General features: G+C 38.9%; 1 protein-coding gene across 1 annotated transcript in view; it reads left to right on the top strand.

The window, feature by feature from the left end:
- Positions 1-26016, top strand: part of LOC113109136 (interferon alpha/beta receptor 1a-like) — a 31636-nt gene extending 5620 nt beyond the window's left edge. The window contains exons 3-7 of the mRNA XM_026272705.1: positions 9956-10146; positions 15597-15760; positions 19162-19309; positions 21144-21292; positions 25166-26016. Coding sequence (XP_026128490.1) covers positions 9956-10146; positions 15597-15760; positions 19162-19309; positions 21144-21292; positions 25166-25462 — 949 coding nt within the window. The 3' untranslated portion in view covers positions 25463-26016. The remainder of the gene's footprint in view (positions 1-9955; positions 10147-15596; positions 15761-19161; positions 19310-21143; positions 21293-25165) is intronic.
- Positions 26017-26891: the final 875 nt, after the last annotated feature.

Genomic DNA, 26891 nt, shown 5'->3' with positions numbered 1-26891 from the left:
ATTTTACTAGTTAGACTTTTTCCAAATACTTTTTCCAAACTACAATTCCTGACTAAATGTATAATCAAGTGAAACATTATGAAGTTTCAATAACAATATACACTACTATACCATTCAAAAGCTTGATGTAAATAATATAAATGTGACAAATAGAGATAACTCTAACAAATGTAAAAACAATGCAGTTCTTTCGATTTATTCCCCCTAAAAAAACTGAAAAATATTCTCAGCTCTTTTCAACATTAATAATAATAATAATAATAATAATAATGATGATGATAATAAATGGGGTTTATTTGGTAGAAAATAAGATTGTTAAAAGGATTTCTGAAGGATTGTGTGACTAGAGAAAGGATGCCAAAAAATTTGAAAGTCAGCTTTGATTGTTTCTAATAAACTGTTTAACTGCTCCCCCAAGTGGATATTAAATTATGTTGTGGGATAATTAAATATATTCTTAATAAACTACAAACATAAAATTATATACTTTTATTTTGTTCTCACATTCTTTCTTGTAAGTCCTCCCTCACAGTGGCACAGCTGAATGAGAGGCTCATTATGCAGCTCATTATGCAGGGCTTTGTCTTCTCAGGTGTAAATAACAATGATATTCATGATAGTTGACGCCTACTCGCATATGACTTTTACCAACAAAAAGTGTTTTAGAAAATTTAAATCAATATATTGTTTTCTGTGAGTGAGTAAACAAGATGATTTTCACATCATTCAGAAAGAAAAATTCTAGGCTACAAGCTCCAGTTCTCAACTTTTCCGGCAACCAATGTTATGTATGTGTTTTATTGCCTTATTCAAGTGATTTAACATTTTTAGTTTTTCACTAACCATGCATAACATTTTTTTCTCAAAAATACAATCATGTACATGCATGCATTTCACATATTATTATAGCCCAGTTTGTGCTGATTACAGTGATATTAGACTTTACCCATTTAGATATTTATAAGAAACTGAAAAAAGCACAAATGTCAGGGCATGACAAAACTTCTCCAGGCCCCAAAAATACCCTTAGACTCCAGAGGGTTAAAGACACTGCACAGCAAAAATCAGGGAATGAATGTTTCGATGAGAGGTAAATGTCAACAGATTTGCCCTGCTCAGGGAGTAGGGAGCAATGAAGAATTGGAACACAGTTCATGTACGGAGTTCATTTCTAACGAGCTGATTATCTGAATCAGGTGTGTTAACAAAGAGAAACGTGCAAAATATGCAGAGCTTGGGGCGCGAGGACTGGAATTGAGAACCGCTGCCGTAAAGGATGTCACAAACCGAATAACAGACACGCCTCCCTGCCTCTTTAATTACAGAGCACATTGATTCCAGTGATGCACATCCACAAACTCGTTGCGCTGTCCCGTCTTTAATTGCCGAACACATTGTTTCCCTTGTCCCTTGTATGTGCACTCGCTCCTTTGATAACTGCACATCGTTTTGTCTGACTGTACATCTAACAGCAGCGTGCTGCACCTGCCGCCACTAAATGTTATAAAATATAAATGCATTATATTTGTCCCATATTGTCATTAACATACTGGCTTCAACTTGGACCACTAAATAAATAGACTGCTATTGTTATGCAAGTATGAGGGTTAGATTATTTAGTGTACAGGTCATTTCAAGAGTGATAAACAAAGTGATAGAAAATATAAAATACCGTTTATATTTAATTAATTAAGGGAAATTAACAAGTGTCTCAGCCCTCAAGGGACTATTCGGCCAACAAGCTTATTCCTGCTTGAAAAGCAAAACGTTATTGATAGTGTAAAAACATCAACTTTGAAACACATGCTGATTGATGAACTAGCATTACTCGACATTACTTACTACCTACCAGCAATGCTACATTCAGTGAAGGTAAAATAGTGAAAAACAGTTCATTAAAATGAAACCAGAAGCCGAACCAGAAAATGTCTAAAAATACCCCACCCTACTTATGAAGATCTGTACACTGTAATATATGTTGCATTTTGACATTGCCAACCTTTAAATTAGGTTGACAGTAAATAATAAACAGTATTGAGCATTGAGTAGTTGAGTATTGCGCATCCTTACCACTATTTCTTAATAATTGTTTAATTATTTTAATGGAACAGGAATCAGAACCAGAACCGTTAGGTGGAACCGGAACTATTCCCAACCCTAAATGTTAATCCAAGAAAATGAAAGAAAAATCATTCACTGCTCTTGACTGAATTACTTTGTAGTTTTAACAAGAATTTATGCACAGTCAAACCAAAAATTATCCAGACTCCAGATATAATTTTTGATATACATATTTTAGTAGTAGGTACAGGACACTAATACATTTATGTAAGTGAGTATAAGCAAACTGTGACATATTATACCCAAAGAATCTTCGTACAGTGAACTACTAGTGAAATAGATGGATATAAATGTTTTATCTATCTATCTATATATAAAATTTGGAACAAAAATTATTCAGCACCTTATGAAGCACCATGCATTGCTTATTTGTGTTTTTTTTTCTGAATTGCTAATGCAACCTTTTCACACCACAGACTGAACAAAATGAAGCATTGCTTGGTAATTGGTCAACAAAGTATTGACAGTTGTGTAAATATTATCAGTAACAGTTGTCTGTAGTTTTGGTTGATTGTAATCCATTACGTACATTTCTATCAAAGTTATGACATTATCAAGATGAATTTGTTCTGACAGAGTTTAACTCTAAATTCTTGTCATATTTTATAACCATTTTAGAAGCAATAGCAAATAAACTGTAATAATGTGAGAAATGTTCAAGGTGTCTGAATACATTTTGGTTTGATTGTATATTTTATTTTTACATTGAAGACTATCCAGTGCTATTTTACATTTAATTATTCGGTTTCTGTACCTGGACACCTACAAACTTGAAAAAAATTTAAACAATGTGTAAATAGCAAAAATAAATAAAAACAAACGAACATACAAATTAAACAATTTCAAACGGCCCACTTGTACAACCTTCACCGGGTTCCCTGCTGACCCCAGCTACGGCCTGTGGGTGTTGAATACTGTGACCAAACACCACTTGTTATTTTGGAAAGTAATGCCATAAAATAATTAATTTACAAGGTTACTTTACAATGTTACAATTGTTAAGTGTCCCTGTGTTCTTGATACTCAAGAAAAAGAAGGCGAAGGCTTCAGTTTCTTAATCTTAAGAAATAATAGAATAACTCTTTAAATAATAAAACTTCTTCTTTTCAATTAAAGTCAATAATAAAAAAAAAAAAGACTTGAAATGAATTTTAATGACGTAATTCATATACCGTATTTTTCGGACTGTAAGTCGCACCTGAATATAAATCGCATCAGTCCAAAAATACGTCATGATGAGGAAAAAAACATATAAGTCACACTGGACTATAAGTTGCATTTATTTAGAACCAAGAACCAAGAGAAAACATTACCGTCTACAGCCACCAGAGGGCGCTCTGTGTCTTCAGTGTAGACTACAGGAGCACTGAGCAGCATAGAGCGCCCTCTCGCGGCTGTAGACGGTAATGTTTTTCTCTTGGTTCATTTCTCTCGGTTCATGTCAAATTAATTTTGATAAATAAGTCGCACCTGACTATAAGTCGCAGGACCAGCCAAACTATGAAAAAAAGTGTGACTTATAAAAAAATAAAAATCCTAATAGTCATAAAAAGGTCTTAAAAAGTCTTATAGGGTTAGTTCACCCAAAAATGAAAATTATGTCATTAATAACTCACCCTTATGCTGTTCCAAACGTAAGACCTCCTTTAATCTTCGGAACACAGTTTAAGATATTTTAGATTTAGTCCGAAAGCTCTCAGTCCCTCCATTGAAGCTGTGTGTACGGTCTACTGTCCATGTCCAGAAAGGTAAGAAAAACATCATCAGAGTAGTCCATGTGACATCAGAGGGTCCGTTGGAATATTTTGAAGCATCGAAAATACATTTTTTTACTAAATCTAAAATATCTTAAACTGTGTTCCGAAGATAAAAGGAGGTCTTACATGTTTGGAACAGCATAAGGGTGAGTTATTAATGACATAATTTTCATTTTTGGGCGAACTAACCCTTTAAATTTGACGGTTTAAACCCTGCAGTAACCCTGCAATCTCAGCATTGCTGTTGCCTCTCTGTGCATCTCTCAGAAATCAGAGCTTGGCAAGAGTAATATCACCTTTAGTAATACACGTTCTATTATTTGTATATATTTAAAAAGGCATTTATTTAAATCGTTGGCTACGATATGATACAAATGAGTGGAATAAGCAAAACAAGATGAAACTCTAACTAACAAACCAACCTCAGCTTTTAAGTACAGCAACCAAACATCAATATTCACAGAAACATAGCTTCATTATAAATTGTGAGCAAAGACAAGTTGGTTCATTCTCTCTCGTTTTAATGCTACCCTGGTACATGTGACCACATTAACCCCCTTTGCTAAAAATGATTTCAGAAGGGGTGCTGGTGGTGCAAGCTTGCTCACTCTCAGGAAGTTGCGCTCATGTAGCCTCCACCACTCCAGCGGTTCAGACACCCTGTCAGTGTCAGGAGACATCAGGTAGCTCTCCAGCTCACTCGTTCTTTCAGTGAGAGATAAGGCATCTGCACTAGGGCTTTGCTTTTTGAAGAAACTACCCTTAGATTTAGATAAGAGTCTGCCTGGGGTGGGCCTTGGTCATCATCCATCATTTTAGCAAGCCCTCTGTTTTAATGGCTTCTATCTTGTCTGGCTTGATGTATTGAGCTTTGAATCGGGTCAACTAAATTAGCTACATTGAGTAGGTCATCAGTGACCTGGTCTGCATATTTTTCATCAAGGGATGCCATGATTTTGGTCTTAAAGTCTTTTGTGTGTTGAGCGTCTTGTTCATTAGCACTTAGTAATTTTGTTTTCAGTAGCTGGAGAACAGGATTCACGTATGACTCCCCAGAAAGGGAATCTGTAAACTCCAGTAAGGGACTTAGTGCTTTGTGCAGATTCTAAGACATCAACATCCTGCCATGATGGAACCAGGTGTCAGGTGCTTCTGTTTGAAGCCTGGACTTCAGCAATGGCCGTTCGTTGTTCCAGCATTCTTGCATCCATCTTCTGGTGGGTGGCTCCATCATAAACTGATGTTTGGGTTGATTGAGTTTTGGAATGATTGGATTTGTAGTCTTCTACCCAACTGCTGATGGCCATCAATCAGACGGAAAGATAAATCATGGAGTTAACGGATGCAAAGACGCGATCAGACTATTGATCAGACGCGTCCTCGCATGGATCTAGAGACGCGATGCCCTGCATTTGGCGTGTATGCCCCATAATACTGATCTTGTTGATCGTTATAATAGCATACGTTTTCTGTAAAGATACAAATCAAAACAACTCACCTGTCAAGTAAAACTAGTGAGATCGGCATCTCTTTCTAGTTGAAGTTTGTCGCAAAGCTCTCTCCGTCTAGAAAATGCAACACCGATATTAATCCTCTCCTCTTGCCCCAAACACTTCTTGAGTCGTTTGGTTGGCCCTTACGTTTACGGGAGCTGTCCTTGTCGACAGAACCAGCCGCAGTCGGTAAACACTAATTATGTTACATAAATAAGTAAAACAATCCACCATAAAACATGCAAGAAGTAAATAAGGAACTGCTTGAAGCAAGCTTGTGGTTTGCTGGACGCTAGACACTACTTCCGCATTTGTCCATGACACTGTTGTCATGTGGATTCTATGTCAGTAAAGGCGATAACTAACATCATTGACAGGTGACTGCACTGCCCCGTGTCACTGTTTAGAATGGGAATTTTCTTATAATTTACAAGTAGTTGAAAACATTAGAGATATTGTTAGTAATCAGCTGGACAAAATGTGTTTTTACGTGATTGTACTTAATTTAAGTTACAACACTACTTGCCAATAGCTGCAAGTGGTGGCCAAAACTTTGCAATGAGTCCCAGTTGTTAAGTGAATTGGCTCTCACTATATTCACCCCGCTGTCTGTGGTGATGCAAACTTGGTTGCTTTCATGCCGACCCCATGAGACCAGTGCATCAGACAGATTTTGCACAATAAATTCCCCCAACACCATGGTCATTTAACCAACTTTTGGTGCTTTTGGCAGTGTGGGCAGGTGCCAAATCCTGCTGGAAAATGAAGGGACCATGAAGTGCTCCAAGATTTCGTGGTAAACGGGTGCCAACACAATGGACCAACACCAGCAGATGACATTGCACAACAAATCATCACAGACTGTGGAAACTTAACACTGGACTTCAAACAACTTGGTCTTTGAGCTTCTCCACCCTTCCTTCTGCCACAGAGATACACTTGAAGATGGAGAAGAAGACTTGGCCTATGCGCATAAACATTGCTCATGGTGTAGACACAAACATGGAACAATACATTTATTAATCTGTGTTAATGTTAATAAAAAGACAATTATTCCGTGTTTGTTCATGTTTTATTGCTGTTACAAGACATAGTGGTGTAACTAGGGGCGAGATGTGGGTTGATGAAGTTATAGTTTCAGAAAATATACAGATTCGCTGTCAAAAAGAAAATGCAAATGCAAAGGCAAAGTATTCAAATTTATCTACGGGACCCAGTTTAAAAAAAAAAGATATTGTTTTTTTCACTATCCCAAAACGCCAGATCCCTGTGGTCCAAACCCCTATACGACACAAAATGTATACATGTACAGTGAAACGCGACTCGGTGTAGACTATGCCAAGGACCTGGGTTTCCAGCTTAGCCCAGGTAAGATGCCTCTGAAGTTGTCTGTGGTTCTGCAAATTCCTTGACACTGTGTGTGTGGTGGTTGTTGATGCCTTGACCCCAGGCTCAGTCCATTCCTTGTGAAGTTCACTCAAATTCTTGAATTGATTTTGCTTAACAATCCTCATAAGACTGTGGTTCTCTTGGTTGGTTGTGCATCTTCTTCTTCCAGACTTTTTCCTTCCACTCAACTTTCTGTTAACATGGTTGGATACAGCAATCTGTGAACGGCAGCTTCTTTGGCGATTAATGTTTGTGGCTTAGCCTCCTTGTGAAGGGTGTCAGTGATTGTCTTCTGTCAGATCAACAACTGTCAGATCAGCAGTCTTCCCCATGATTGTGTAGCCTAGTGAACCAGACTGAGAGACCATTGTAAAGGCTCAGGAAACCTTTGCAGGTGTTGAGTTGATTAGCTGATTGGCATGCCACCATATTCTAATTTGTTGAGAGTGAATTGGTAGGTTTTTGTTAAATGTGAGCCAAAATCATCACAATTAAAAGAGCCAAAGACTTAAACTACTTCAGTCTGTGTGCATTGAAATTAATTTAATATACGAGTTTCACAATTTGAGTTAAATTACTGAAATGAACTTTTCCACGAAATTCTAAATTATTGAGATGCACGTCTGTAATGTTATCGTTTGGAAGTTTTCTCATAAGGCATGGTTGCGGAGTACCTCTCCATTGTGGGCTGCTTGTGAGTTGTTTGTTGAGGTTAGGTAAATGGACAACAAGCTGCATATTCCAAAGCGTGGAAGTGATTTAAGATGATGAAATAAGTTGCTTGTGTTTCCGTTCTTTGCCAGGACATTTTTATTATAGAGCTCACATACAATGGTGTTCTGATGTTGCTCTGAAGAATAGAAACCAAAATACTGCTACACTGGCGAGCTGACATGTCCTCTGTTATTGATCATTTCCACGCTGCCTACAGGTACGCCACTTTTCTTGTAGGTGTTCTGATGTCACACAAAGATATTGACAATGTTTTATTTTCCAGCACTATCATTTAGTCATAAACTATGAATGATTAGGGTGCCTTACTGTATAGTAGGGTTGTGAGGCAGTGGCTTGACAAAAATAGAAGCTAGTAAACCTTGGGACGTCTAAAAGTGGGACGACAATTTAATGCTTCAGTGAACTCTAAATGAGAGCTGTTCAGTTGTTTCTCTGACAGGGTTTTTCCTGGGTCAAAACTTGTCTTCGGTGGTGGCTGACCGACATGGTCATCCACACACAGCAAAGAGTACCCTATACCCACATGATCCGCAAGCCCAATATTTACAATAAATGTTAAATTTAAAATAAATACAAAGAAACAGTGTGATTTTTCTTATCCTATTTATTCATGAAAAAAATGATCACTGTCACCCTTTCTTGCCCTCTTTGCAAAAAAAGAACTGTGATTTAGAAAGATAAAATCCTTTTTTGATAGACCTGATAATTATTTTGGTATAATCATATAAATTAAAACGTAGCGTTAAAAGGTGTAATAGTGTTATTTTTTACCATATAAAATTAGCAGCTAGCTAGCAACAGCTTGCTTTGTGCTTTGATCTAGTTTAATCTCACTCCAGTCCAACTTTAAACTAAATGATTTTATAGGTAATTTACTACACATTGTCATAGGCCTAAACATACTGTGGATTATTAGGGTTAATAATCCACATTAACACTCTTGCTAAATGATGTAAGCACAATTTCTCATTTCAGATGTGTATGTTCTTCTAAGAAGTAATGATTTGTTATACACCGATTCAGACACTGACGGGCAGACCAAATGCTTTAACCATTCATTATAATGAATCGGCTCAAAAGAGTCATTAAGTCACGAATCGGACTTTAGCGGACGTGTTGTGTTGGAATCCTGGCTGTTAGGACATCTCGAAAGATTTGTCAACACACACACACACACACACACACACACACACACACACACACACAAAAACACTTCATAACTGGATAGATTTTTTTTTTTTATTGCGTTTATTTAAAGTTATGTCCGCTGCATGTGTGGAATGCTTGTCACAAGTTGTAAGAGATAAGGCAGTTTTTTTTTTTGACTGCACCCAGCGGTAATTCAGCAGAAATAATTTCCGATTAAACACGTGAAACATGGATTCGTCTTCCGACCTTTAAGCCCTGTGTCCACCAGAGTGTTTTCCCCCGTGGCTAGTATATATTTTCTGCAGTTCTCAAGGGGAGTGCCGGGTTTTTTAAAATGCCAGGAGCGTGCCGAGCGCTGAGCGTCTTTTTCGCGCTGAGCGTTCGGGCGTTATTTTTCTCCGCAGAGAGTTTAAGAATGTTCAACTTTGGATAAAACGTTGCGCTCATCACTGTCACTTTCTAGTCAGTTAACCAATCAGAGCGCAGGAGGGTTGTATCTCTGTCATTTTGTTACGACGTGTCAACAAGCGCTACAACAACAAAAATGGAATAGAAATTAATATTACTGGTCTCTTAGCATCCAGAGCATTTTATTCGGAAAAAATCTACCAAAATCAGATAAAAGTAACAGTTTAGCGGATATTCCGTATCATAGCAACCTAAGCGTCTCAACTGAAGAAAACGCTGTGCCACTCTGTGAACGCTGTGGGCGTTAGCACAACTGCCCGAGCGCTTTGGAAAGAAGGAGAAAGCGGTGCGCCTAGCATTTTTCCTTGCGTTTTTAGGTGCGATATGTGAACGGCCCCTAAAGCAGCTGCCACTCTGTGGTGGACACAGGACCTTTGGATCAGTTGATTTTGATGTGAGGGAGAGGGCAAAGACAGAACTGAAGACGGAGAGTGCGGGCGCGGGGGAGGGGCGATGTGCTCTTTCTCTCCGTCACTGCGTCAGTAGCCTGCTTCATTCACAAAATCCAATTACAGATCAAATAAGGCTTTGGCGGGACAAAAAATCGTTTTGGCGGCCACCAAAAAATTTTCAATGTAGCAAAAACCCTGTCTGAGGTACTCATCTGTCCAGGATCGGATGAACACCTGAACTGTTTTGTTGTTCTTTTCAAGCTTGTTCCTGGAGCCCCATACAACCACGTCCAACATGTACTTATCTGACAGACTCGTTTCAGTGTCTGCTGATGAGCTGAATCATGTGTTTGATGGAGACAGCACTGGGGAACAGGCTTCAGGAACGGGCTCGGGAAGCACTGCTGTACTGTCAGATCAAGTGCACTCATGTCGTCCTTTCCTCCAACAGGGAGTATCAGTCCCGGAAGGCCAGTAATGAGAAGAAATGGAGATTGGTGTGTGTCAATGTTTTGGAGCATCACTGTGATTTCACTGGAGCTATACTGCATTACAAAATCTCTTTTCTGCTGCGTGTGCGGGCCAACACAAAACAGCAGTCCTCCAGCTGGGTCCAGATCAGTTTCTGTCCTGAGGATCATGGTGAGCCATCTAAATGTCTATCTGTGTGTCTAGAGCCCCTTTCACACTGCACGACGGAGCCGCAATATTTCCAGAACATTGCCGGGTCGCCTTCTGCGTGAAAGCAACCACGTCCCAGGATTGATTACCACATTGAACCCGGGTCGGGGACCTTGTAACATTGCGGGGTTCGACCCGGGACGAGCACTCTGTGAACAATAGCCAGATTTAATGCCGTGTCGAAGTGATCGCGCGACTTTTTTATCCGCTGTTTTGAAGGAAGATCAACGTTCGCGACGAAAACGTGTGCAAACTGTAATGAAGCAGAGATCAGTTAGTTCCTCACTTTCCGCGCTGACGCCGAGATCGTTCACTTGCTTCAGTGAAAGTATAACGTGCCAAGCGTTTTCGACTCGTACATTACACGTCACGCGCTGATGTCACGTGTCGTTACAGGATCTTCAAGGGTTGTGTGTGAAAGCACGCACATATCCCGGGTCAACACTGGCAGTGTGAAAGTGCAAAATCTAGTGACCAGGGAACAATTGCAGGAATACTTTACCTGTGTATTTGCCGGAATGGCAGTGTGAAAGGGGCTTATCAGTAGTCTGTCTGTCTCTCAGCAGTCTGTCTCTGTCCGTCTGTCAGTTGTCTGTCTGTCTGTCTGTGTTTGTCAGTAGTATGTCTGTCATTAGTGTTGTCAAAAGACCCGGTACTTTGGTACCAAGTCGGTCCAAAATTTTTTTAAATGTGACTGTATCAGGTTTCTTTAAGTACCGGTAGTACAGAGGTCCCGTTCAAACCCGGTTCAGCGCTATGATTTCCACGAAGCAGAGAACGAGGACGGAATCTCAAAATCCAGTCATGAAAATGAAACTTACATTTTAATATGGACAGTCATGGAATTTGTGTTAACATAAATTGATCAAATCAAATCTCCATATGGACCAGTATCTGTAAATGTTAAGCCGCAAAAAGTTTGAATTAATGAATGGCAGAGACGTGCGGGTTTGTTTACTACATAGACTGAAGCGCATGGCGCTTGCATTAATTTCAGCTTCTGAGCTTCAGAGTTATCTCTCTATCAAGCGATCTGAACTCTCATCGTCTCACACATGCAAAGAGAGGGAGAGAGCGAGAGTCTTACCACGCTGAATCGACACGCTGTATGTAAACTATTCTTTGTTTTCTTCTCCTGTCAAAATGGAGTTCATTTTAGAATTATTCATATTCATTTTCAAACAAGCAGAAGACATAGCGGTTTCTCCGGTAGTGGGCGGAGCTAATGCGCAAATGGCAATTTCATTGGCTGGAGCTGATCTTGTACCGTCCCTGTTTTGATTTCAGCAAATCAGTTTGATCGAACGCAGACAACGTGATTAATATTCATGAACCCAGCAGCTCATCAATTCATAGTGCATTGTATATACATTAGTATGATAGTAGAAATAGTAGTAGTATTATCTTTTAATAATAATTAATATGATCTATTACTATTTTTTTTTTTTTTACAGAAACCCTCAATGACCAAAAATATATTAAACATCACCACCAGTCTTAAGTTCAGTTAAAATGACAAATATGCATTCATTAGGCCTAAAAGTTAATTTTTACATAAAGGCATTGTACTAAAAATATTACTATTATTTAGTAAAATGTATGTGATACTGCTACTGTTGAAAAAAATTATAAAGCTTTATTTTTTAAAGAAATAAATCACAATATTTCTTCCATGTTTTAATTTTAATAGCAAATCCCCTTTATTTACCAAAAATAAATTTATTAAACTTATTTACTGTTTTTCATTATTGTGTAACTTGTAGAAAAACTTTAAACACAATTGTAAGTATAAAGAATGGCATTGGTTTTATTTTTTGTGCTAAAAAGTAAAAAAAAAATTAAATTAGCATATGTTTGTGTTTTGCTTTGGTGGATTTTCATTGGTATCGGTACCGAATACTGAAATTTTGGTACCATGACAACACTACCTGTAATTAGTCTGTCTGTCAGTCTCTTTGTTTGTCAGTAGTATGTCTCAGTAGTCTGTCTGTGTCTGTCAGTAGCATGTTTTGTCAGTAGTATGCCTGCCATTAGTCTGTCTCTCTGTTTGTCAGTAGTATGTCTGTCATTTGTCTGTCAGTCTCTCTGTCAGTAGTATGTCTCAGTAGTCTGTCTGTCAGTCTCTGTTTGTCAGTAGTATGTCTGTCATTTGTCTGTCAGTCTCTCTGTCAGTAGTATGTCTCAGTAGTCTGTCTGTCAGTCTCTGTTTGTCAGTAGTAGGGCTGGGCGATATATCTAACGATATGATCATGCGCATCTAATCAGTAAAGCTGCTTTTAGCATTGATCAAGGAAGCAGCTTTACTGATTAGATGCGCATGATCATATCGTTATATATATTGCCCAGCCCTAGTCAGTAGTATGTCTGTCATTAGTCTTTCTGTCAGTAGTCTGTCAGTCTCTGTTTGTCAGTAGTATGTATGTCGTTAGTCTTTCTATCTCTGTTTGTCAGTAATATGTCTGTCATTAGTCTGTCTGTCTCGCTCAGTAGTATGTTTGTCAGTAGTATGCCTGTCATTAGTCTGTCTGTCAGTCTTTGTTTGTCAGTAGTATGTTTGTCAGTAGTATGTCTGTCATTTGTCTGTCTCTGTCAGTAGCATGTTTGTCAGTAGTATGTCTGTCATTTGTCTGTCAGTCTCTCTGTTTATCAGTAGTATGTCTCAGTAGTCTGTCAGTCTCTGTTTGTCAGTAGTATATCTGTCATTAGTCTGTCTCTGTCAGTAGCATGTTTTTCAGTAGTATGTCTGTCTGTCTCTGTCAGTAGCATGTTTGTCAGTAGTATTTTTGTAAGTAGTATGTCTGTCATTAGTCTTTCCATCTCTGTTTGTCAGTAGTATGTCTGTCAGTAGCATGTTTGTCAGTAGTATGTCTGTCTGTCTCTGTCAGTAGCATGTTTGTCAGTAGTATTTTTGTTAGTATGTCTGTCATTAGTCTTTCTATCTCTGTTTGTCAGTAGTATGTCTGTCAGTAGTATGCCTGTCATTAGTCTGTCTGTCAGTCTCTCTGTTTGACAGTAGTATGTCTTTCATTAGTCTGTCTGTCAGTCTCTTTGTCAGTAGTATGTCTGTCTGTCTCTGTCAGTAGTATGTTTGTAAGTAGTATGTCTGTCATTAGTCTTTCTATCTCTGTTTGTCAGTAGTATGTCTGTCATTAGTCTGTCTGTCAGTATCTGTTTGACAGTAGTATGTCTTTCATTAGTCTGTCTGTCAGTCTCTTTGTTTGTCAGTAGTATGTCTGTCATTAGTCTGTCTGTCTCTGTCAGTAGCATGTTTGTCAGTAGTATGTCTGTCATTAGTCTGTCTGTCTCTGTCAGTAGCATGTTTGTCAGTAGTATGTCTGCCATTAGTCTGTTGGTCTGTATGTCTGTCTGTCTCTGTCAGTAGCATGTTTGTCAGTAGTATGTCTGTCATTAGTCTGTCTATCTCTGTCAGTAGCATGTTTGTCAGTAGTATGTCTCTCTGTTTGTCAGTAGTATGTATCAGTAGTCTGTCTGTCAGTCTCTTTTTTTCAGTAGTATATATGTCACTAGTCTTTCTCTGTTTGTCAGTAGTATGTCTGTCTCTCTGTCAGTAGTGTATGTCAGTAGTATGTCTGTCAGTAGTATGCCTGTCATTAGTCTGTCTGTCAGTCTCTGTTTGTCATTAGTCTGTCTGTCTCTGTCAGTAGCATGTTTGTCAGTAGTATGTCTGTCATTAGTCTGTCTGTCTCTGTCAGTAGCATGTTTGTCAGTAGTATGTCTGCCATTAGTCTGTCGGTCTCTGTTTGTCAGTAGTATGTCTGTCAGTCTCTGTTTGTCAGTAGTATATCTGTCATTAGTCTTTCTATCTGTTTGTTAATAGTATGTTTGTCAGTAGTATGTCTGTCATTAGTCTTTCTATCTCTGTTTGTCAGTAGTATGTCTGTCATTAGTCTGTCTGTCAGTCTCTTTGTTTGTCAGTAGTATGTCTGTCTGTCTCTGTCAGTAGCATGTTTGTCAGTAGTATGTCTGTCATTAGTCTGTCTGTCTCTGTCAGTAGTATGTTTGTCAGTAGTATGTCTGTCATTAGTCTTTCTATCTCTGTTTGTCTGTAGTATGTCTGTCATTAGTCTGTCTGTCTCTGTCAGTAGTATGTCTGTCATTAGTCTGTCTGTCTGTCAGTCTCTCTGTTTGACAGTAGAATGTCTTTCATTAGGCTGTCTGTCAGTCTCTTTGTTTGTCAGTAGTATGTCTGTCATTAGTCTGTCTGTCTCTGTCAGTATCATGTTTGTCAGTAGTATGTCTGCCATTAGTCTGTCGGTCTCTGTTTGTCAGTAGTATGTCTGTCAGTCTCTCTGTTTGTCAGTAGTATGTCTCAGTAGTCTGTCTGTCAGTCTCTTTTCGTCAGTAGTATATCTGTCATTAGTCTTTCTATCTGTTTGTTAATAGTATGTTTGTCAGTAGTATGTCTGTCATTAGTCTTTCTATCTCTGTTTGACAGTAGTATGTCTTTCATTAGTCTGTCTGTCTCTTTGTTTGTCAGTAGTATGTCTGTCTGTCTCTGTCAGTAGCATGTTTGTCAGTAGTATGTCTGTCATTAGTCTGTCTGTCTCTGTCAGTAGTATGTTTGTCAGTAGTATGTCTGTCAGTAGTATGTCTGTCATTAGTCTTTCTATCTCTGTTTGTCTGTAGTATGTCTGTCATTAGTCTGTCTGTCTCTGTCAGTAGTATGTCTGTCATTAGTCTGTCTGTCAGTCTCTTTGTTTGTCAGTAGTATGTCTGTCATTAGTCTGTCTGTCTCTGTCAGTATCATGTTTGTCAGTAGTATGTCTGCCATTAGTCTGTCGGTCTCTGTTTGTCAGTAGTATGTCTGTCATTTGTCTGTCAGTCTCTCTGTTTGTCAGTAGTATGTCTCAGTAGTCTGTCTGTCAGTCTCTTTTTGTCAGTAGTATATCTGTCATTAGTCTTTCTATCTGTTTGTTAGAAGTATGTTTGTCAGTAGTATGTCTGTCATTAATCTTTCTATCTCTGTTTGTCAGTAGTCTGTCTGTCTGTCTGTCGGTAGTCTCTGTCTGTCTGTCTGTTAGTAGACTCTGTCAGTAGTCTGTCTGTCGGTAGTCTCTGTCTGTCTGTCTGTCTGTCTTTCGGTAGTCTCTGTATGTCTGTCTGTTAGTAGACTCTGTCAGTAGTCTGTCTGTCTGTCTGTTAGTAGACTCTGTCAGTTGTCTGTCTGTCTGTCGGTAGTCTCTGTCTGTCTGTAGACTGTCAGTAGTCTGTCTGTCTGTTAGTCTCTTTGTGTCAGTCTCTGTCTTCCAGTAGTCTCTTTGTCAATAGTCTGTCTGTCAGTATTCTGTTTGTCAGTCTTTCTCTTATTCTGTTAGAAGTCTGTCTCTCTGTTCCTGGCACTGGCGTTTGATTCTGTGATGCTGACCCCGGCTCTTTTCTAATGTTCTCAGCTGCTTTAGGTCCTCCCTCCAGCGTGAAGCTGAGCCCGGTTAAAGGAGATCTAGAGATCATCATCACCGATCCTCTGAGCAGCACTAACCAGTCCATGAAAACTTTGCTAGAAGACAAGTTGAGCTACCTCATCCAGTACTGGAGACGCTCTGAAGAGCCTCAGGTATCTGTGCACACTCACGCCAAAAGCACAGCTGCTTGTGGATACTGTCTGTATGTGGTGACTGCTGAGACTAGAAGAAGCTTGGAACACAATGCACTTCACCATCTTCAGTTTCAATTTCGGAAATGCTGTTAAGTAACGTGACCACATCCTGTAGAAAGATTGTGGTTTCTTATCTCAAACCAGATTCTTTACTCTCAAAATTTTCTAGTTCAAACTAGTTCTAGTTTTTATTGTCTCAAGTCTGTAACGTGGGAATGTTTAGGGAACTTTTTTTTTTAATGTGTGACTTTGAAAAATGTAAAACAAAGAAGAAATAATACTCATAATAATAATACTAGGTATAATGATGATCATTGTTATTTAGATATTGTGCAGTTTCAGTAAGTGTATAAAGTAAATCCAGTATTGGGCTTCTCACAGCACACTGAGAGGTGAACTCTGACACTAGCCTGTAGGTTTGTGTTACTCCACTGCTGTGTGATGGGTGATTGGAGCATAGCAGCATAAATGATCACTGATGCTGGTCATCAAAGTGATGCTTAGTCATCAGAGAATTTGAGCATTTGCCCATCGCACAGGTGATTGGTTTCAAAACAAAATATGTTCATGAGTTAAAAGTGTTTGCTGTTTTTAGTCTAGGCTGAAATGGTAAGTGCATTGGAAGTATAGACTAGTTTATTATTTCAGAAAAAAACCTGATGTATTCAGTCATGTTAACTAGGGCTGTGCGATTAATCGAAATCGAAATAAAATCACGATTTGAGAGTGCGCGATTTCTAAATCGCTTTATAGCACGTTTTTCCGCGGCCCTGACCTCCCGCAGTATGTTATCTGAACCAATCAGGATGCAGCGCACCCAGAGCAGGATTATCCATAAGGGCCCTTGGGCCAGTGCCCAGGGGCACCAACCATTCACAACAACTAGGGGGGCACCACATTACACAAGCTTTAAAAATATTGTTCGGAAATTATTAACTTGAAATTCTTAAAAGACCATACATAACTTGTTTATGAACACTAACTTAACAACAACAATAATAATAATAAATTATACAGTGGGGCTCGAAAGTTTGGGCACCCCTTGCAGAATCTGTGAAAATGAGTAATTTTCAAAAAATAAGAGAGATCATACTAAATGCATGTTATATTTTATTTAGTACTGTCCTGAGTAAGATATTGTGCATAAAAGATATTAACATTTAGTCCACAAGACAAAAAAAATGCTGAAATTATTAAAATAACCCTACTCAAAAGTTTGGGAACCCTTGGTTCTTAATACTGTGTTCTGTTACCTGATGATCCTCGACTGTCTTTCTGTTTTGTGATGGTTGTGCATGAGTCCCTTGTTTGTTCTGAACAGTTAAACTGAGCAGCGTTCTTCATAAAAATCTTTAAACTCCTGCAGATTCTTCAGTTTTCCAGCATCTTTGCATATCTGAACCCTTTCCAGCAGTGACTTTATGATTTTGAGATACATCTTTTCAGACTGAGGACAATTGAGGGACTCAAACATAACTATTTAAAAAGATTCAAACATTCACTGATGCTCCAGAAGGAAACTAGATGCATTAAGAGCTGGGGGTGAAAACTTTTGGAATTTGAAGATCAAGGTAAATTGTACTTAATTTGTGTACCGGGAAACATACAAGTATCTTCTGTTGCTTACGAAGGGCAGAACTAAATGGAAAAAAAAAATATTTCAACAAAATAAGACTAATTTGGCCATCTTCATTGTGTTCAAAAGTTTTCACCCCCCAGCTCTTAATGCATCTTGTTTCCTTCTGGAGCATCAGTGGATGTTTGAATCTTTTTCTCCTATTTGCACTTAGTGTAAATAGCCGCTCACTTTTTTGATAACTCCCAGACTAATGCAGGGAGAAGGAATGTTGCCAGATTTTCTATTAAAATAAACAAAAACCTATAAATAAATAAAATGGACTGAAATTATTTCAGATATTTTGGAAATTATAAAGTTATAGCTGACCCTAAACCTCAACTTCCTACTTTATTAACTTTCTAAAGTGTTAAATTAAGTGGAAAAACAAGTAAAAAAACCCCCTAATAATAGCTGGATCTAACAACATGGATGCTGCGTCTCTCGCTCTCAACTCTCTGAAGACTCGTTCACTTTGGAAGCGTCTCGCAGCGATTATTTTCATACCACGGACGCTAAACATTCTGAATTATACATGCAGACATTCATATGAGGAGTTTAGCAGAAAATTAGTCAATCAGAGAACTATTTTTTCCCGAACATGAACAATTTACCTCATAGCTGGCTACGGCCATGATTATAACAACAACTGTATTTAATATAATTAAAAATATAATAATTTCCTACTATGTTTTATTATTATAATTACACTACGCTTATATGGCTATTGTATTGTAGACTATTGAGTGGAAAAAATAGAGAAATCATTTTAATAATAATAATAAAAAAATACACCCCCCCCCCCCATCATTATTCAGAGCCGATGCATGAAAAAAAAAAAAAGACTTAAATTCTGGACCTTTGGCAGTGAGGGGGGGTTCGTTCGAACCACCCGAACCCTCCCTGCCTACGGGCATGCAGACATAGCCAGACTAGATTATTTTAGTACAAATTATGAGTTTACTGACCATTTGTTTATAATTCTTGACAAAATTATGATATATTAAGTCTTGTTTGTTTGTTTTTTTGCCTAGTTAGTTTTGCCTACGTTCCTATAGCCCAATGACGCTACGATGATAATTTACTGCTTTTTAAAAATGCGAGTCGGGTACAATATTTTATTTTATTTTTTTGCAGTCCGAGTTGCGGGCGGGTTATTAATACATTGACCCGCGCATCACTGGTGCGAGTGGTGCTTCTGAACCGCTTACACATAACTTACTGTATACGCACTGCAGATGGAGTACGTGACAGTTGGGCAATAAATATATTGGGCAAAACGTATAACACCTGAGGTACTGCTACAGTGAGCTCTGACCAATGCATGGAGAGAGAAAAAAAAAAAAAAAAGATCCCTGAACATGGTTTTATTTTATTTTTTTTATTTTTTTCCATATGTCTAGACATTTTGTTTGACATCTTTACTTAGTGATTATTTTGACTTATGTCTGTTCTAGAGACATTTGATAAATCTCTCATTGGTTTTCTTTTGGAAATGTTTAAAATTTATACTGAATGCATTTATGACTGTAAAGCATGTCTATGTTTGTCAAAATCGTGATTAAAATCGAAATCGCAAAATTGATCAAAAAATCGTGAAGGTTTTTTTTGTCCATATCGCACAGCCCTAACGTTAACGGACCACCTTATTTTATGGCCATGACTGATGTGTTTTGTTTTTAATGCAGTATTACTGAATAAATAACACTGCTGAGTGACATCATTTCCTGCTCTATCCCTGCAGAAGGCTAAAGTTCTGGAGACGAAGAACAATCTGGTAATGTTGACTGAGCTGTACAGACAGACGTGGTACTGTGTGAGAGTTCAGAGCCGTGATGTCTTGCATAACAAGAGCAGTGTCTTCAGCGACACACAGTGCACACACACTGAAGGTCAGCAGCTCCATCACACACACAAGTAATGTCAGACTGAATCAAATATATGTAACACTCGCAGCCAATAGAATAAAAAACAAACAGTGCTCCAGTGACACAGTTTAACCTCAAACTGTACCTAGTAAAGGCTTCTGTTTTGGGAGAATGATTAATTTAATAAATGTGACCAAACACGGAAAGTAGGCACACAAGTCAGTTCTGGGGCATTTTGAGTTATTCGCAGATTCTGAAAGTGTAGTCTCCAAGCTTTCCAACGATGTGTAACACATGGAAATCTGATAATATTTGGAGAAGTTGTGGCCATTTGAAGGGAGGCACTCAAAAAAGCTCAAAAAGCAGAAAATAGCCTTTAAACATCGTGCAGTTCTCACTGCTGCGAGTGACAAAGGGGCTCATTTACATCTCATTTAGATAAGCTATACCCCCTGCATAGCAACGATAGACACAACGGGAAAAATCAGACCGCATACTATTAATAATAAAGGAGTGTGCATTGTAAATGTCAGTAATTTATCTTTTTTTACTTTTATAAAAATGATTTAGAGGCTGAAATATGTGAGTTTTATCTTTTTATAAAAAATCTTTAATCTTTCAAATGTGGCCATCATTTTTAATGTTATTATTTTAATGTTTATGTAAACAAAAAGTACATATTGATGCTAATTTTATTTGTTATTTGCTGGTTTTCCACATAAAACTTGGTGAATTGATTTCATTGTGTAGCATTAGGACTTTTTTAACAGGATTCTGTGATAACCGATGAGCTATGAGCTAGCTAATAACAATAGGTAGATATGAAGGTCTAAACATGGACTAAACATGAGATAACGTGTACGTGTTCTTAGAATGAACACAAAACGACATACTTTGATGTTTATGGAAACTCACCCCATAAGAAACAGAAAGTATTCTTGCAGATCCGAAGTTTGCACTGTGCGTCTGTTTGCCTCTAAATGTTTACATTTTCCCCATTTCTTTGTCTTTATCCCCATCAAATGTTGCTATCGATAAAGCCTCTGATATCTTACTGTCCAACTCGTCTGACGCCAGTCCAATACATTCTTCCTCATCGTCATCTTCGCTCAGTTGTAGATTAGGGATATTATACAGTCTTATTATGCCGCTTTCATCGTTGCTCAGATCGTCTTCAGAATCAGTGAGCGCTTGTTCATGAGCATCCGGCTTGTCGAAGAAGTACTTCAAAACATTTTCGGTGTAACGGCCACGGTTCAGCTCATCTGCGTTCATCTTTGCGGCGTACATCTCCACTGAATTTTGATATCAGCTAGAGCCGGCCAGATCGCTGCATACTAAGTAGCCACGCTTCCCTCGGAGGACGGGGGCAATAACAAAAGAAACAAAAGCCGGCTTATCCAGTATGGAAATACAGACAGACAATGAAACGCCCCTACTGCGTGCTAGAATCTCCGACAAACTAGCTGATTTCAACCTCAAAATGTACGCTTTTAAATAAACCAATACTGCTATCTCAAACACGGAGAGGCTTCTTTGTGATATCAACTAACAGATTCTCCAAAAAAAAACGAAAATCACAAAAAAAAACAAAAAAACGTTTCTTTCTCATTTTGCTCAAGTTGTGCTGCCGACTTGTGTCACTGGTTTCCGTGACGGGTCACAAATGTATCACTCATACCTGTGAGTTCTTTTAAATACTTTACATGGTTGTTCATCCACATTAATGAGCATTTATAGCCTGCATGTATGGCTTTCATAAGGCAGAGGCAGTGCTCATGATGACAAGTGATTCTTCTGTCAGATGAACAGTGTGGCATACGGTGACATTACGACTGAACGCTGTGTGTGATTTCAGGTCAGATGCCGTACTGGGAGACATTTCTGTACGTCCTGATCGGTCTGCTGTTGTTCTTCCTGCTGTTGTACTTCTGCTTTTACAAGATGTTCACGCTCCTCAAGAACACCTTCTACCCAGCCATTCAACTCCCGGATCACATTCAGGAGGTACAGAACATTTATACTCTGTTACCTGCTCCAAAATGTTATGTTTCATAAGGTTTTAAATGCATTTGATGCATCTCAGGTCAATTTATACATTCTAGTAGTTATGCGTTGATGAACTGTTTATCAAAATACATTTATCAGCTCTCTTCAGGAATAAAGACAGAAGTTCTGATTGATATATTTTACATGCACAGTAAGATGCATAGTCTCCTGACTCATAATTGCTGCATAGAGTAGGATTAGATTTAGCCTCCTCTACCTTAAGTTATTTCTCATCTAGCTCTTTGTCCCAGCTCGTCCTCTGTTGACTTCAAGGTTTTTTTCACATATTTATTTATTTTTTTCCTGAGTGCTCCTGGCCCTTTTAGTCCTATCAAAAGTTTACCCTCACTGTAAAATGCAGTGCCTTGAAACAAGCAGTGTTATTCTATAACAAATCGACAGCCCCGCCCCCTTTCTAAAGTAGCCAATGGCGTTGTGATGATAGCTGCTTGGGCCAGAGACGTTGAGCTAGGTACCCCCTAGATTCAATATAAAACTCTTTGTAAAACAAAATAGTGGTCATAATCATGCTGAAGCGGTGTAGTTGCAAATGTTTTTAATAAATGCCGACTCGCGTATATGATCTGCTCCGTCCAATCGTGTCTCTGGACCAGAGCCAAATAGCACATGTTGGCTTTACATACCAGGGCACACATTCACACAATCTAGGATTATAAAATAAATAAAAATTACAACGATATCTAATATATCTAATGTGAAGAGGTAAGCTGTTCCATAAGAGAAGAGCTGCAACTGAGAACGCCTTTCGACTTTAACCAAGATTTTACTGAAACGATCTTAATGGCCTAGATAACATGAGTAACTGCAGAAGTAGGGTGCTAACCTATTTAAACCCTTATAAAAAACATCTTGAAGCAACTGCAGGTGTGAAAGTGAGGCATGAGAAACACTGTAATACAATGAGTAACAATAGTCCAGTCTGGATGTAATAAAAGCATGCATAACAACTTCAAAATTATTAAAAGACAAAAAAAAAAAACAAGGATTCAGTTCTACAATGTTTCTGAATTAAGAGGATCTACTTCTAACCACAAGGTTTCTATGATTCTCAACAGGGCCTAAAAGTAACTTTTTGCCACACCTGCCAATGGCTGGTGACATGAGAAAATTTACCATCCAAAAAAATGATTTCTGCAAAATCAGGCAGTTATTACTACTAGTGTTGTCAGAAGACCCGGTACTTTGGTACCAAGTCCCTACAGAAAAAATGAAACCGTAATGGTTCCAGGTTTTTTTTAAGTAACGGTCAACCTGGTCCTTTGTGTGCTGTCCGAAAGGTGCGTAGATGCGCTCTCTTCATAAAAGCACTGAGACGTGGCTACATCAAAAAGAGGAAATACACCAAACTCTTTTAAAGGGGGGGGGTGAAATGCTCGTTTTCACTCATTATCCTGTTAATCTTGAGTACTATAGAGTAGTACTGCATCCTTCATAACTCCAAAAAGTCTTTATTTTTATTATATTCATAAGAGAAAGATAGTCTGTACCATTTTTCCCGGAAAAACACGAGCGCCTAGAGGCGTGACGTGTGGGCGGAGCTAAAGAATCACGAGCGCCAGTAGGATTTTGTGTTGAGCGCGTCTGGAAGCTGTGACACAGATCCAGAGGCTGAAATTTAAAAAGAGTAGCATCAGCAACAGCGTCTCTATGTGGTATGTACTGAAACTGTATATATTTGCTTAGCGGTTTTGGAAAATGACTAAGTTCCACTTTGTCGTCTTTTTTTTTTTTTTTTTAAGCTGTACATGTGGAAAGTGCAGTTTGATGACAACATCGCATGTTGTTTACTTGATGTGCTTACGCGCTGATAGCTAAGTTAATAACACAGAGATATTTGAAGCAGTTTTACTCACCGCCTGCGGTTCCAACACACAATCGTGATCCTTTTTCGTTGGGATTGCATCATCCTTAAGAAATAAACGATACGCAAATCCGTCGTCAAACTGGGCCTTGTTTGTAAAACAAGCATCTTCGAAATGCAGGGAACAAACACAAACACTTGCACAACTCCGTTGATGCTCTGTAAAAATAAACTCCATCCACTGGTCCCTTAATGCTGTTTCTCTTTTGGTAATCTGTGCAGGGTTGTCTTGCCCTGGCAACCAAAAACACACTTCTTTTGTGACATTTGGCGACGCTCTCGCTCTGATCAGTGAAGTCTGTTGTGCTCTCAGTGCTCTGCTATACGGGAGCACGTGCTCTTCCGGCAGAAGTGCCTCAGGACCCATATAAGGAAATTCCGCTCCATCTAACGTCACACAGAGCCATGCTCGGAAAAAACTTTCCCAAACTTGTGACAAACCAGGAGGAGTATTTTTGGAACAGAAATACTCCTTCAAACGTACAACTTAATTTTTGAAACTTTGTCCATGTTTAGCATGGGAATCCAACTCTTTAACAGTGTAAAAAACTCAGTATGAATGAAATAGCATTTCACCCCCCCTTTAAAGACAGACAATACAATTGTTACATACAATAGCAGCTCTTATCTGATTACAGCCGTTACTGGAGAAACCTCTTTCTCTCTCCTGCTCTACAAGCGCCTCCTGCTGGCAGAGAATGAATTTACACACACACACACATTTATTCATTTATGTATATTAGTCCGATTTTCATCAATGACAGAAGACTTCAGTGGGTTTTACTTTAAAATCAACGCCGTCTCTTTAAAACCTGATGCACAGGACACACATCAAATTTTTTTCCCCAACTCTTCACAGTAATTTAAGTCTTAATAACATTTAAGACCACATTTACAAGGTCACTCACCAGAACAGTGTATTTAGACATAATCATTTGTTTTTTCGTCCGTGGAGGCGCTACTGAGCGTACAGCCGAACACGCAGCGTTGTAATTCACTGCGGTTATCTGCGGCGTAACCCCAGGTATGTGTCGCTGCATTCTCAGGTTATAAAGAATAAAGAAGGGGAAAGCTAATCTTATTCAGCAGTATGCTCTCGGGTGAATCTTATAAGAACCGTGTCTAGGGACTAGCTGGAAATCACTGATCTGACCTCATCAGTCTGTTTGTATCTTATTATTTGATTCACTCTGGTCGATTAAGACTGAACAGCTAATCATGATGACCTCAGAAAATATTATTTTGATTTGCTTATGTCAGAAATGGCAAATCTGATTAAAAATGGCCTGTTTTCACTTCACTGTTATAATTCATAAGTCGTTACTAGTAAACGCCAATGCAAGGGTGTTTCTGATGCAGCGTCTGTGGGAGGGGTGGTCAATTTGACATCGTTCTCTCCTCTGACCTTCATGATCAGTGTCTCTCAATATTTGTCCTATCATTGAAGGTTATGAAAACACTATCGTGGAGCTCTTCTTTTGCTATTTGAGCAAATGGCAGTGCAATAACGATGTTTGTGGTACTCTCTCATTCACTCATTCACAGCGGAAGTCAAAGTTAACCCAACCTTGACTTCCGCTGCTGAAAATCCCTGAAATGTAAAAAAGGTCTGTATGTTTAGGGATCAATAGCAATGATTCAATTCAACATTAGCTCTAGATGAAGTAAGTATCTGGTGTCTGTGGATGGGATCTATTCTTTTAAATACTATGAGTGTAGGGTTAGAATTACCCATATTTTGTTCACTTCAAAATTATTCTTTAAACACTGTTTGTGTAAAATATTGCTTTAGAATAATAATGGCAGAAATGTATTATTTACGCTGATAAAGAGTGTGGAGTGTTAGAACAGATTTCTCTTTCTAAAACCATCTACAGTTCTGTGTTCTTCTGATCCTCGAGGGTTCCCCCTATCATTTAAATACATGCTCTCTCTCTCTCTCTCTTCAGCTGTTGTTCAGTGAGTCCGAGAAGCCGCAGCTGCTGTCTCCAGAGTGTCCAGTGTCTGTGTGTGTGCCGCTGGTCTTGGTCAGGACTGAGCTGGACGCTGTGGCAGTGAATGAGGAATCAAACGCTGGAGAACAGGACTCCAGTACACACAGCCGACACAGCAGTGGAGACTCAGGCGTTTACTCCACAGAGGAGGACTCCAGTCACAGATCCACCACACACACTGACCTTCAGATGAGCAGCCAAAAGCACAGAGAAAAGCTGCATGATGGGACGCTGCTGGAGCTCTGTGCTTGAGACAACAGGACTCTCTTCCTGTTCTCTCTTCCAACATCTGTCCACTTATTGTGTACATTTAGCCATATTTGTCATATCTGTGTGTTAACACAGATATTTCTTATGATTCTTATAGAATCTTAATTCATTATTGTCATTTGATGTCTTTCTTCGTTAGCTTTAACAACAGCAGGGTTTAAAAGAGAATTAACTGTCATCCGTTAGTTGACCGTTTCGTTTGATTATTTCCTCAATCTCCTCTCCATGTAAGATTCAACAAAGAGAACAAAAACAAATTGTGAACCCTTTTGAGCCAAAGACCACGATAAAACAAACAACATTAAGTTAGTTTGAATTGCATTGAGGCATTTTTCCAATTTGCCCTTTTTTACTAAATGCACACAAAATTCAAACAATTTGACCAGTAACAACAAACTAGTCAAAATCAGAGCTTTATTGCCAAGAATACTTGCGCATACAAGGAATTTGTTTTAGTGACATAAGCTAAAACAATTCATGATTCTAGTACACAGAGACAACAACACACGCACAAACACAAATAAGTGTATAAACAATTGTGCTATAAATGATAATGGAATGGGATTGAGTGAGATGCAGGAATGTTCTAGGATGGAGGGTTAACAAATAAATATAAGGATATTGCACGTTTATAAGCATAAGTGGGGAACATTTAACTGTTCATGAGGTAGATTGCCTGGGGGAAGAAACTGTTATTGTGCCTTGCTGTTCTGGTGTTTGCGGCTCTGATGGCAAAAGTTCAAAGATGGGGTAACTTTGATTTTAGGGATCAAGAGTGATTTTCTGAGCCCTTTTCCTCACTCTGGATGTATACAGTTCTTGAAGGGTGGGCAGGGGAGCACTAATATTCCTTTCAGCTGTCCGAACCGTTCTCTGTAGTCTTCTGATGTCTGATTTTGTTGCTGAAACAAACCAGACAGTTATTGAAGTACACAGTACAGACTCAATGATGGCTGAGTAGAACTGTTTCAGCAGCTCCCGTGGCAGGTTAAACTTCCTCAGCTGGCGAAGGAAATACAACCTTTGTTGGGCCTTTTTTACAATGGAGTCAATGTGATTGTCCCACTTCAGGTCCTGAGAGATGGTGGTTCCCAGGAATCTGAATGACTCCACTGCAGTCACAGTGCTGTTCATGATGGTGAGTGGGGGGAGAGCAGGGGGGTTTCTCCTGAAGTCCACGATCATCTCCACTGTTTTGAGCGTGTTCAGCTCCAGGTTGTTAAGACTGCACCAGACAGCCAGCTGCTCGACCTCTTGTCTGTAAGCAGACTCATCACCGTCCTGGATGAGGCCGATGACTGTAGTGTCGTCTGCAAACTTTAGGAGCTTGACAGAGGGGTCTTTAGAGGTGCAGTCGTTGGTGTACAGGGAGAAGAGCAGAGGGGAGAGAACAGAGCCCTGAGGGGCACCA

This window comes from Carassius auratus, chromosome 9 (genome assembly GCF_003368295.1).
Source record: "Carassius auratus strain Wakin chromosome 9, ASM336829v1, whole genome shotgun sequence".
Classification (NCBI taxonomy): Eukaryota; Metazoa; Chordata; class Actinopteri; order Cypriniformes; family Cyprinidae; genus Carassius; species Carassius auratus.
This window is presented reverse-complemented; position numbering and strand designations above follow the sequence as displayed.